The sequence below is a fragment of the Urocampus carinirostris genome, chromosome 12 (genome assembly GCF_059441175.1).
Source record: "Urocampus carinirostris isolate Australia breed hairy pipefish chromosome 12, RoL_Ucar_1.0, whole genome shotgun sequence".
NCBI classification, from domain to species: domain Eukaryota; kingdom Metazoa; phylum Chordata; class Actinopteri; order Syngnathiformes; family Syngnathidae; genus Urocampus; species Urocampus carinirostris.
Genome location: NC_142360.1, coordinates 17,320,129 through 17,334,071, shown reverse-complemented (window position 1 = coordinate 17,334,071; position 13,943 = coordinate 17,320,129). Strand labels below are relative to the sequence as shown.

The 13,943-nt window shown below is 41.6% G+C and overlaps 1 protein-coding gene across 4 annotated transcripts in view; it reads left to right on the top strand.

Annotated features, from left to right (window-relative positions):
* The window catches only part of swt1 (SWT1 RNA endoribonuclease homolog), a 49,172-nt gene that overhangs the window by 16,234 nt on the left and 18,995 nt on the right, over positions 1 to 13,943 (top strand). For all 4 annotated transcript variants that reach the window (XM_088350276.1, XM_088350278.1, XM_088350277.1 and 1 more), the window contains exons 10-14: positions 1,964 to 2,100; positions 2,278 to 2,416; positions 11,355 to 11,494; positions 11,589 to 11,722; positions 12,174 to 12,320. In XM_088350276.1, the coding sequence (XP_088206402.1) occupies positions 1,964 to 2,100; positions 2,278 to 2,416; positions 11,355 to 11,494; positions 11,589 to 11,722; positions 12,174 to 12,320 (697 nt within the window). The remainder of the gene's footprint in view (positions 1 to 1,963; positions 2,101 to 2,277; positions 2,417 to 11,354; positions 11,495 to 11,588; positions 11,723 to 12,173; positions 12,321 to 13,943) is intronic.

Sequence of the window (13,943 nt, the reverse complement as noted above, 5' to 3'; positions counted from 1 at the left end):
GTGTATGGCCCAGGTGCACGATAGATAGTTATTACATCAATTGACAATTGAGGGGACCGCATCACAAGAGCCTCAAACGTTTTGTAATTATTAGAGGTACGTGTATTAAATTTGAGCGATTTTTCAGAGATTAGCGCAACACCACCACCCCTTTTCAGTGTGCGTGCTATATGACTACTCTCGTAGTCTGGGGGAGAGGCATAATTTAGCGCTAAGTGCTCATCCGGGCGTAACCACGTTTCACAAAGACCCATACAGTTAAGTTTATAATCACGAATAATGTTATCAACAAGTAAAGCTTTTGGAGCAAGCGATCTAATATTTAACAGACCAAATTTCAGCTTTGCTGAATCATTTGACTTAGCTGAACTCTTTGTAGTCTTTGTCGAGATCTTCAAAAGCTCCCGGCGTTGTGGCCGCTCGTGAGCGCTGAGTTCAAAGCGTCGGTTGTCCGGCGAGGAATGAATGGTGGAATTAGTTACATCCTCGCGTCCATCTTGCTGCTTGGACTTCACACGCTTCACACATCTACCTGCACGGCAACCACGTTTCTGTTTCTTTTCTTTACGGGGCCGCCGCCGCCGTTTTTTAAGAGGAATAGCTGTCCACAAGGATGCCGGGTCTCTTTGAAGTTCGCTCGGTATATCATGGGCGGTATAAAAAGTGCCCGAATAATCGAAATTTAGACGCCCACCCAACCGAATAAGTTCGTCCCTACTGTAAGTGTTTTTGGCCACACATGTGTCCAAAAGTGAAAGCAAAAAAGACAAGAGAACGGCAATAAATAGAAGATTAGCTGGAGAGCTCGCCGCAAGCATGTATCCATGCGCAGCCGCCATCTTGATTGAGGACGTGCTATTTCAGTTTTCAGTTTTTCTTATTTAATAAATTAGAAAAAAAATATTACTTTTCTTATTTTCTTTACTCATTATGGGGTGTTGAGTATGCAAAATAAGATGACCTTTTTTATTTTGGCAAATGGATGCGGTAAGAGTGACAAATTTCAGGGCATCTGAATACTTTACATACCCACTGTATTTCTCTAGCCAAAAAAACATAAATTGGAATATATAAATACTTTGCAGAAAAAACACAGACTCTATTTGATGTGTTTTAAATTAAACAATCATCTTTTCTCAAAATTATTATTTTCCAACTTTTTGGAAATGCCCTCAAAAAGGCTCTCTTTTTCTCTAACAAGGTCTTCAAGGCAAATTTGATCAGACTTTGGACAAGACATAAACTGTCCTGATAGTAACCACCATTAAACGCAGATTTGTTTCTACCTTACTGTTCTGAACAGAAAATGCTTAAGTACAGACAGTTCGGGACTTTTCATTTTTTTTTTATACGAGAGTTTTTGAGGCCAATATTTGGTGCCTGCAGAATCGCTATTTGGTTGCAAAGTGTGAAGAACACTTCCTAGTCAATCTGCAAAATGCGAAGAGGGTAACATTTTGATATTTCTTTTGGCACAAATATGATTAATCCAGTGTTGACATTCAAAATACATCCACCATATCAGATGTGGCAATCGAAGAGATTAGTGGCTGAAGCTTCTTCTAAAACATTTCTTCCACGTTATTAGTTTCAAGCAGTGTTGGGCACGTTACTTTAGAAACCTAATTGTTGTAGTTACTCACTACTTCTTGGGCACACCTTCTCTTTCGGCTTGGGCTCTGGCCACAGGCCTGTGTGTACTCACTGTGACGTTCTTGATATTAACCACTCTAAGCCGAGACTTTGGTTTGAGTCTGTTTTACAGGAAAGTGCGGAGTGTTATTTACCTTTCAATCATGAAGGTACCTAATATATTCTTCTGTTTCCTGGGGTTTTTCAATGTATTTAACAGTGTTCAGCTGTTTTTATGTAAATGTATGCAGGTGAAAGATCAGTCTCTCTAAATGTGACTTCATGTACGCCTTGTACCTCGACTCATGGAGACACATGTATACAATTCTAGAGAGCAAAAGTCACAGACTGCAAGAGGAGAAGAAAATAAAAGTATGCTTCTCCGAATTTGAAGAATGCCTGAAGGAGGTACTTTCTAACATACTTGAGATGGAGATGAAAGCTGCTTTTAATGAGTTGTGGCAAGAGGTATGATTTTCATTTACGAAGTATCATTATTTATAATAGAAAATGTTGCGTGACAATGAGCCATATGAAAAAGTGATTTAGTGTCTCAACTTTAATTAACAGGAATTAACTGTCTGCAACAGTCATTATTTATGTCAATGTTTCAAAAACAATCTATGTGGACTCCTTTTTCCACAGATCATCTACATAAAGCCACCCTGGACTCTTCTTCAGGTTTTGCTGTGCATGAAAAAGCACTGGATAGCAGTCTTTGGCCTCATTGTCCCAAGATATTTGAAACAAACTTTGTCAAATCTCATTGACTTCTTTAAACTGGGTAAGACATTTATATAGCAGGTGGAAGAAAACATTGTGTATGCTGAATGTTATTTTTACATTGTCATCCTAAAGGGATTTTATTTTTATTTTTCAAAGTGTTAACACTGCAAAATTGCATATGGTGGGCGGCCAAATCTCTGTTTGAATCTCATTCCATTTTTTTCCTTTCACTAAGATTCCCCAAACATCCCTTATAGTTTCACTGATGATTCCACAGTTTTTTTTTCTATAAATTCAACTGGTTATCTGTGTAATAGAGAGCCATTTCTCAAATTAGTTAATAAAATTCTGTATTTTCCGCACTATAAGGCACACCGGATTATAAGGTCCACCCCCCAAAAATAGCCTTTTGTGATATATCTTTCATCTATTAGGGGCAATGGAATATAACACACATGTCCTTGAAATTACAATAAGAGTTAGGATTGCATACAAAAATAAATTAATTAATTAAATTGAACATTTTTAACGTTATAACATTTGATGAAATTAATTTTAGCAACACAAAATTAAAATGTTAACCACAAGAGGGCACTCTAAGAATACTCTGTTTCTCAAAGGCAGAACAGTTACTGAATGCAGTATCATCTAAAAACAATTGAAACAAGAGCACGCAATTTTTTACAAAACATTATCCTTTATCATTGATTTCCGGCTCTTCCGTGTTATATGTCGAAGTGTCCATGGGCAAGACACTGAATCCCAAATGCCCCCAATAAGCAGGTCGGCGCCTTGCATGGCTGCATGGCCGCTATTGGTGTGTGAGTGTGTGTGTGAATGGGTTAGTGTGAAGCACATTGTAAAGCGCTTTGGGAGGTCTTCATTGACTTGAAAAGCGCTATATAAATGCAGACCATTAAAAACCTTTACGTAATCACAATACGTTTGGCACTTACAGACAATTATTGCTCAAAGCCATGACAAAAAAAGGATTTGTAATGAGCGTTCAAAAGTTGGCGTCTTAACTGCAGACCAAGTTCTGGCTTCTCTTTTGTTACCTTTTAGAAACAAAAATTTTGCAGGTTAACCACAAGAGGTCTTTTGAAGAATACTACGTGGTTTTCAAGATCAGAGGATGGTGTGATTGTAACATGTGCAGTCCTTTGAGACATTTTGTGATTAAGGGCTTTACAAATAAATGTGACTTGACATGGCTCAAAGGCAGAACAGTTTCCGTATGTAGTATCATTGAGTAGGAACTATGCATTTCTAATTTTATCCATCATATTTTGCGATATATAAGGCGCACATGATTATAAGGCCCACTTGAAAAAAACATGAACCGTGATATGTATACAGTAATCCCTCGGTTATCGTGGTTAATGGGGACCAAAACCACCCGCGAAAAGTGAAAATCCGCGAAGTAGCGACGCCCCTTCAAAATTGGTTTAAAAAGAGATTTTTAAAAAAAAATTATTTTATTTTATTATTATTGTTTTTTAGACCCGCGAACGTGTAACCGCGAAATAGCGAGGTCTCACTGTGTATATATATATATATATATATATATATATATATATGTAACCGCGTTGTACGTGTCCCACCAAAGATCCACATTCACGCTGGACTGGATGATGAGGTTTTTATTATTACAGTTTCTGCAAATGGATGAGTCACAACATTAGCTTTTTCTGCTGGGTCTGATCTCTTTGATCTCTTTGTAGTACTCTGGTTAAACTAACAACGAACCCCGCCTCCTGGTCACATGTTAGAAGCCAAAACCAAACCCCACCCCATACCAGCAGATGGCACTGTTGGACTCAGCATTGCAGGACATTTACCAAAAACTATACACATATTTTAGCAGGAATTTCAATAAAATAAAAGTTATTATTACACCCGTTACATACACCCCCCTGAAATTCTGCTAAATATGGGAGTGCTACACTAAACAGAAAAAAAAATCACAGCCAAAACGGCAAATACTGATGAAAAAGACACGAAAACTGGTACAGTATCACAAGGAACAAACTGAAGTGCATGTCAGTTCTAAAACTCTCCCAAAAAAGGAGTGTGAAAAGAAAGGAGGCGATCAAACTCCTAACTAAGCACAGACTCAAAGATGCCTGTTACATCTCTGAAATATCAAACATTGTTCCTGTAGTTGTAAGTGCTCACATAGGCACAATTCTTGTTTCTTACTCAAGCTTTGTTACTTAAACTGAAAGTGTATCTCTACTGAACTTAAATTAGGAACTAGCAGATATCGCAGACAGAGGAGTGTCACCTACCAACTGGTCATTCATCTGACAAATTAGACGACTAGGAGGCCTGATGGACTGGCGGACCCTAAGACCATAACGGTCAGGTTGAGCACAATTAACCTGAGCTTGAAGGTCTGGGACAGTCAAGTCTAAACAGTCAGTATTAGGGGAGTCTGCGTCCGGATAGTCAGTGTTAAATGGGGTCTCGTCTGGGAGGCCCATACCCAAAGGGATCATGTTTTCAGAGCACTGTGATGGGCTTTCCGTATTGTCACTTGAAGTATGGTCAACATCTTGTTCGGGGATGTGCTGACTTCCTCGACTGGATGTATCATCTGTGAGAGAGTCGGACTGGGCATCAGATCTGCTGTCTAGTGAGTTATCCTCCACTTCTGGATGAACTTGCTCTTCACCTGCCTGTATCACCCAGTTTACTGTACGGACATCACTGTCTTCAACCGCGTCAGGTAAATCAGGGCATACATCACTTCCGTGCATAGCAGCGTCACACCCTGAGTGTTCAGATTCGCTGGCCAGATCATCCTCACAGGGCAAGAAGCTAACAGAGAGCAGCAAATTCCTGTGAACTACCTTCTCTTTGCCCGTCAGACAATCCTTGACTCTGTAGACATTGAGATCAGGCTTGACTGATATGACTTCATACGGGGTTGACTCCCACTTATCTGCAACTTTGCGTTTCCCCGGGACACCTCTGTTGGCGATCAACACCCGGTCTCCCACGACGAGAGGTGATCCTTTGGCCCTACGGTTGTACAGCTTGGCATGACGAGTCTGTTCTCTGAGAGTATTCCTCTGTACAATTTGAGCAGCTTCATGTAGATCTTTCTTCAGATGGCGTACAAAGTCAGAGTAGCTGACAACAGCATCATTGGTATTAGCATGTTGAAACATGACATCGACAGGGAGACGAGGGGCCGTTGACTGATCTCCCTTCTGCAGAAGATTGAGGTTGGCATCTGTTCCCATCACTTGACCCACGCCACCAGTGGACTGAGCACTGAAGACAGCAGCAACTTCTTCTGATGTCACAGAACCATTGGAGCCTGATGGAATTGCCCTTTTTACTGACTCGTCTGATGTCCCAGCACTCTCGTCTACAACAGCGTGACAATTGTTGGATACTCTGAACACCTCTTGCACAGTACAGTTGTTCACCCCGTTGACTTGGTCCAAGAGCGAAGTATAGGGCTCGGTAACAAGGCGATGACCCACACATGACCGTACAAATGGCTCACGGCTCAGAGCGTCGGCTACGATGTTCTTTGGGCCGGGAATGTACTTCAGGTCAAAATTGTATGCAGCAAGCTTCGCTACCCACCGCTGTTCACACGCATCAAGTCTTGGTTTGGTCAAAATGTATGTCAGTGGGTTATTGTCGGTCCACGTGGTAAAGTGTCTTCCTTTCAACCAATGGCTGAATTTATCACATACCGCCCATTTCAAGGCAAGAAATTCGAGCCTGTGTGCAGGGTAGTTGAGCTGGGAGCGAGAGAGCGTCTTACTTGCAAAGGCGACTGGTCTGGCTACTTTTCCACCAGGTGGCAGCTGTGACAGGACTGCTCCAATCCCATCAAAGGATGCGTCGACAGCCAGAATAAACGGCGCATCAAAATCTGGGTGGGCCAGAGTGACACCTGTCACAAGGTCGTGCTTCAGTGTTTCAAAGGCGTTCTGGCATGCATCGGACCAATCTGCAGGCGTCAGCTTCACTTGACCTTTCTTGCGGGCTCTCTTGCGCTTATGCTTGTCACCAGATTCAGATGTGAGCCTTCGCAGAACATGCTTCAATGAAGCTTTGGAAATACATCACCATGCCTAGAAAAGATCTTATTTTACTAGGGCATGGCGTCTTGCCATCCGACTCCATTAGATCAGCGACTTGTACGTCATTTATCGCTCTCACTTTCTCGGGGTCAGTCCGAATTCCATCCTCACTGATGACATGCCCAAGAAATTTCACAGTCCGTCTGAGGAAAAAACACTTTTTGGGTGCGAGCTTGAGGTTGTGTTCCTTAAGGCGAGTAAACACCATCTGCAGGCGTTGGAGTGCAACTTCCTCTGTGGGGGCAAACACCATCAGATCGTCGAGGTAACATAATAGGCTCATGAAATTCTGATCACCAAATATTGACATCATCATCCTCATAAATGTTGCTGGGCTGTTGCAAAGTCCCTGAGGGAGCCTGTTGTACTCGTGAAGGCCGAATGGTGGGGAGAATGCCGTGTACTTTTTGTCGTCAGGGTGCAAGGGGACATTGTAGTAGCCTGACGTCAGATCCATTGTGGAGAAAAAGGCATTTCCCCCAAGTGCGGCCAAAGCATCAGCTTGATGCGGTAGTGGGTAGGCATCCTTTATGGTTCTTGCATTAAGCCTTCTGAAATCAGTACATACCCTTAGTTCTCCATTCCGCTTCCATATGAGAACAAGCGCAGATGCATAGTCGCTAGTCGACTTCTGAATAATTCCTTTCTCTTCCATCTCGTTCAAAGTCGTCCTCAGTTTTTCATACTGACTTGGTGGTATACGTCTGTAGGGTAGACGGAATGGCTTATCATCAACAAGGTGGATACGATGTACAAACTCTTTGGCCTCTCCACAGTCCATCTTATGGCGAGAGAAGATTGACTCGAATTGTTCGATGATATGGAGGAGCTTGTCTTTACACTGCAGCGAAACCTCACATGACTTCAGGTCAATGTCTTGCAGTCCCAGAGCTTCCAATGTACGCATCATGTCCTCTTCTGACCTGGGTCGGACCTCTTTGCTCTGTACGCTCTGCACGTTGCACTTGACCTCCTCTGCATTGGGCAGGTCTTCCGCTGCGATACAAGGAGACACATCTGCAATTTTACTGTTTCTCCTCAGCACCACAACTCTGTCCGTGGGATTAAAGACTTTAACAGGCACCCATCCATCTCCCCAGAGTGGAGTAACAACTCTTCCGACAAGGACTTGTCTGGGCCCAGCCTTTGATTGGGTTGGCTCAACGACCACTGTGCTGCCCACAGACGTCCCGGCCAACTCAGGTAACTTGCCCCAAATAACGTACTCGGTCCGTGGATTCAGCGTCACGCAACTCTTGATTTTTACTGTCCCTACTTTGTCTGGAATGCAGTCACCTCTCCATCTCTCTGTGTTAGAAAGCATTGACAGGAATTGACTGTGGTTATCGGACAGACCGTTGTCAGGAGTGGAAACTAATCTCCAGTAGCCATCAGTACTTTTCAATTGAGTCAAAATATATTTGATGGCATTGCTGCCAAGGATCATCTGTTCGGTCTGGCCTGGCACAACCATTACTGGTATTATCATTTGGCACCCGTAAACTGTGACGTGAATGTCGTACATATCTCTGGGAGAAACTTGGTGTCCACCGCAGCCTACAATGACATAATCATCGGCCGTGTAACTCATCATATCAGGGAATTGCTGCAGGAGGGACTTAGCCGTGTCCTCACTTACTGTACAAGCCATCGACCCGCTGTCCAACAGCGCTCTGAAAGTGGGGCCTTCTTGCACAAGTACAGGTGTGTAAAACAGTTCGTCAGTCTCCGCTATTCTCTGAAACCCCTGAAAGATCAGCTTCTTCGATGGAGGTATCTTGTTGCCATACAACTCATAAATTAATTTATTGTCTTGCATGTCAGGCTTCACATTAGTGGTGGGAGGTTTACTCAGTTGATCTGCACTGTTCTCCCCTAAGCGCAGATCAGTTAGTTTCCCTGAGGCAGCGGGACAACTTTCGTCACTGGACAATCACGTCGAGAATGCCCTGGGGCATGGCAGTGAAAGCAAAGGTTTTTGTCTCGGCAATGAGAGAGAGCACTGTGTTCGACTTCTTTGCAAATGATACATGGCTTGGCAGTGAAACCATTTATTCTGGCTCCAGGTCGCCTGGTTGGAGCTCCCCCTCTCTCTTGAAACTGGTTCGAAGTAACACGTATCAGAACTTTCTCCAACATACTAATAACGTCCGTTAGAGAGACATACTGTGGGCTCGAAGTCTGAGGTGGCTCGTGCACGAGGGTTGGACCATGGTTCACCTCAGCTTTGTGTACGGCAATTTCCGCTCTATTCGCAGGTTGTTGTAGGGAATCTGCTTTGTAGCTCTTCTCAGCGTGGTATTCATTCAGCACCTCTAGTACCTCACATGCTGACCACTTTTCGATGGTTTTTGATCTGTAAGTGAGTGCCAGTTCCTTGCATGGGCAGTTCCGAATAAACATGCGAGTAACCTCTATTTCAGGGTTGTCAAATGTTTTGCCCTGCTCACTCAAGCACTCAGAGGCAAGGTCAGCTGCTCTGTTTAGTCTCAGCCAGTAGTCATAGGGGTCTTCCTGGTCTTTGGGCAAAGTTGAATAAAAGTCAGCTAAAGGGACAGCAGAGTACTTGGTACAGCTAAAGTATTTCCTGAGAAGACTATAAATCATGTCAGGGCGGGTATAGACGTCTATATTACTGTTTCTAATGCTAAACCTAACTACATCTTTAGCTTTTCCTCTCAAATGTATAAGGATTTCCTCTGCTTGCTCTTCAAGTCTCACATCACTCCTTTTTATAAATGTCCTCATTAGATCTTCCCACTCATGTATTGTTATTGAGTCTGAGCCATCCCCAATAAATGACGGCGGTTCCTTAACCTTTCTCTGTGTAACCACCTGACTCAATCTGTTTGCTACATCTTGTGTGGCAGCAGCGTTAGGAGCTACTATATTACGTGACTGTATATTTGTGAATATGCTATCAGCCAATTTATGTCCTATCTCCTGAATAATATTTGTCATCTGATCAGCTACACCCTCAGAAACGTCACTTGTGCTCTGAGTAAACATGTTTCAAAGATGTAAATAAGTCAAAATCGCCTGCGTAACACGTCACTGTATAGCAGTTTTAAATACTGTGAGCTGATGGCTTAATGAAATGATGTGGCAGGTAGGACAGTCCTCGGTTCGGAGAGCTTGATAGAAGTCACGGGTCACGGCACCAATGTAACCGCGTTGTACGTGTCCCACCAAAGATCCACATTCACGCTGGACTGGATGATGAGGTTTTTATTATTACAGTTTCTGCAAATGGATGAGTCACAACATTAGCTTTTTCTGCTGGGTCTGATCTCTTTGATCTCTTTGTAGTACTCTGGTTAAACTAACAACGAACCCCGCCTCCTGGTCACATGTTAGAAGCCAAAACCAAACCCCACCCCATACCAGCAGATGGCACTGTTGGACTCAGCATTGCAGGACATTTACCAAAAACTATACACATATTTTAGCAGGAATTTCAATAAAATAAAAGTTATTATTACACCCGTTACATATATATATATATGCACTGGATTTCCTAACTGCACATAAGACGAGAATGCTCTAAAAAAAAGTCCACTGGAAAATGAGGTGGATTTCCTGCACTGCACCACTTCCTGGAACTGCAGATTGAATTAAGTCACCTTCTAAAACAGGGTACTATAATGTGTGTCAGTAAACTGCTTCTGAGTCACCTTTTGCTGCACCGCCTCGTCATCTGGCATTCCTTGAGGTGCAGATAATCATTATCGCTGTGCTATAGTCCCCATGCATTATTGTTGACTTCAAGGCCTTTTGGCTATGTGCCATTTACATTTATAGGAGATTGAAAATACAGAGAAGGCTGAGGAAAGGAGCAGCTCCAGTGAGAGTGGCGCAAGTTGACAGATCTGAATTACCAGGGCCTTTTTTAAGTCCCTAAAGGGGGAGTTTGGGCTTGTTCACTTGAGCATTGGGATTACAATCGTTTGATGTACATTTCCAAAAGTGTGTTATTTTTACTTGGGTTTCTTTTTATAATCGCTTTTCTAGTTTTTGAAAAATGTCCATATGTTTCTTCAGAAATCTTACATTTGCTTAATATTGTTATTGAATCGTGTTCTGAAATTGACAACATGAACAGGAAAATCATATTGAAACATACTTTTTGGCAGGTTCTGTTTGGGAATGTCTCTTCCACGTGTTTGTTGGTTCGGATACCGAGATGGCAGGTGTTCAAAAGAGGCTGAAAATAGCATTTTCAAATGTTTTATTACAGGATAAATTCTGATGTTCCAACACGATGGCTGTAGCAATTCACTTGTGCAAAATCTGACATGTTTTGCAATCATTTTAAAAGCACAGGGCATAAGCATACAGTCAGATGGAGCACTATTCTACTGATGACGGAAAGCTTTACTCAAGGAGAACAAACCTTAATAAGAAAATCAATTGTCTTTGTTAAAATGAATGAAAGCTGGACTTTTTTGGTAGCTGTCTATGATGCTAAGTTTGGGAAAAGATCTTCGAAGCAATGTGCTTGTTAAGACATTTCATGAACTGAAATTGATGTTTTCTGTCTTTTATTGTAAATTTCTACTCAAAGAAGTAAGATGATAAAAATTAAATTCAACTGAAGTTACATCATTACGACTTTATAAATTAAGAAGTTCTAATTAAAGAAAGTACATAATCATGACTGAATATGGGCACTGACATATTTCCACACTTCAACAGTTCAAAATGTATTCCACAATTCCACAAAGCCTCTTTTTGTGTTTTGTGTTTTTTTTTTTTTTAGATTTATCTTCAAAACAAGACAATTGTCTCCTTTTCTACACACAGGATTGTGAAAGAACCGATACCGCCCTAAAATGTTGTTCAAAACAAAAACCTCATAGGCATAATTTTGTTTCTTTGTTCTCCCAGGTCAGTCGAGGGACGCAAGTTCTTTTGTGGTAGCTGTCCATGATGCTAAGAAATTTGTTCATGAATTTGGGAAAAGATCAAGCGATATCCCTAAGGAACTAACTGTATTGGACAACATCATCCATAAACTGCAACATCAGGTCAGGATTTATTTTATTATTATATTTTTGGGATTCGTATGCTATATTGTATCATATTTATAACAAGCTCTTGCATTCAAATGTTTTAATTAAGCCTAAATTAGCTGTCTGTGAGATAGTAATGAAGGAGGATGATGATGAAGCCAAAGAACCTCCCTCATCCCATGTGCCTCACCATGAGGTCTGGGCTATGTTTGACAACATTTGGTGTAAAGTCTGCGGAATAAGGTGAGTGCTATTTCATCCATTGTGTTTGCCTTTTAATATTTATTTTCACCTCAGGTTTTTACAATTCTTCTACAAACTATTATATCCAGTTTATTATATACATATATCCATCCATCCATCCATTATCTTCTGCTTATCCGGGGTCGAACAACACGGCAACAAACACGAACCCACCTGGGAGAAAAAACAATGAGCACGGCAAGCTGGCCAGCTAGCTGTTAATCGGGCAAACCTAGACAAAACAAAACTGGATGCCTTCTTGCTTTTAAGGTTACTTCAAAAAACAAAAACCTTGTGAAAGGCTGGGCAAAAATATTGAGAAGAAAAATGGTGCGGTTTCAACACTTGAGTCTCCATAGTTCGTATTTTCCCTTGAGCTTTGCACTCGTTTTCGGTTGCACTTCATGTATTTAGTGGTTTGAGGTCTGTTATTTTTCTCTCGTTATTACAGCCTGGAAGTGTTTAAAGCTCTGGCTTTTGACCCTCACACCAGACAGAGTTCCCTGCCAGCAGGAGGTCCTCCTCCACCGTGGGACGCCGTAGTCTGTCTCAGACAAATGTCCTCCATCGTCTCACAGCTGCTCATAGCGTTCATCAGGTATTTCTGCCTAAATGTCTCATTCTCCTTATCAGCATTTTGCCTCTAATCATCATGGGGTATATTTCTGTGATCACTGTATTTTCTGGACTTTAACTCACAGTTTTTTTTCATAGTTTGGCGCAATTTGTACTCCATGTGCAATTTATACGTAAAATTATTAACACATTATTATATCATTGAGTTTTACTTTTTTATTACCACTGTGTCAGTGGTCGCCAACCCGGTGCCTGCGGGTACCATATCAATTGCCCACGGGCCTTTTCTAAAAATAGACCTAATCACTAACTATCAATGTCTTAAAGGTGGTTAAATTGTGTTGCATTTTTTAAGTTGCATTGATAGGGATTTGAATTAAAAACAGAAAGTAGAAAATATATATGAATTTTTTTTTAAATAAAATTAGCAGAGTTTGATAATCTGACACTGATCTTGAGTGTCGCGAAGGGGTCCAAATCGTATTCTACACGAATGGCGGGAAAAAGAAAAGCCGTATTTTCACACCTATTGGGCGCACGGTTTTAAAGGGCGAACTTTCCTTGGTTTGAATTATTTATTTGTCAGTTCATTAGACGCAATTCTCAAGCGACCGCCTGTGGTTTATTAAGTATCACAAAGTAAAACACCATTATACAGCAAAATTGTAAAAAAAAGAAGAAAACGAAAAGGCCCAAATAGTTTTTACTCAAAGCACCTGACATGAAAAGCCTTATTTTCATAGTCACTTTCCGTGCTGTGTGGTCCTTCGTGAATTATGCCGTCTTTTGAAAACAATCAAACAAGAGTCTGAGCAGAAACGCCAGCTCATGAATGGAGACCGTGGAAACACTTCTGCCACTTGATCATTGCTCAATGATCCAGTGGTCGAGTTTCTCTTCCAATTCGGGCCACCTCGCCTTACATCCGCGGAAGGTAAGTTGCGTTTACTTTACCAATTGAAGCTCGTTTTTCATTTTCGATTCATTTATCTTGAGTTCCCTCACGGCTCCCCGATTTCCGGGTTCCTCAGTCCAGTCAAAGCTGCCATTTTAAACTGGGCTTCATAAGCGTACTGGGAATCAAAAAAACGTAAGAACATTGTGTTCACAGTACATGCGGTTGTTTATGTACTATAGCGGCGACGGCCACGATTTAAATATCTAACGGCGATGCCCACAATTCAAATTTTCGCAGGGAGTCCCTGTCCTCTGTCACGTCCGCTGTAAAAGGCGCGCTGTGTGATAGGGCAAGACTTTTGTTTGCGCATAATAGGCATGAAAATACGGTAAACAGTATAATAATTGTAGTGAATGGGAGGGATATATATATTTTTTTTTATTAAAGTGAAAGAAAACTGGGGCTGCGGTAAAGCGTCACGACATGGCACGCCACTTCAGCACTTGTCACAAAAGCTCCCATGCTAATTCCCTGACCGGCAGTGCATGACAAACAGAAAAGGCATGCAGGGTAAAGGCAACTTTGGGAAAACAAGTCTTTTTTTTTATATAAGGCCAGTGTAAAACTTTCAAAAAGCAACCAAAGACTCTTAGAGCTAAAAATTGTTTTATAGAGAAGAAGGCATTTTCAAATGGGGAGATTCTTAGAGGAGCAATGATAATTATTTCCAACACCCACTGCATATGT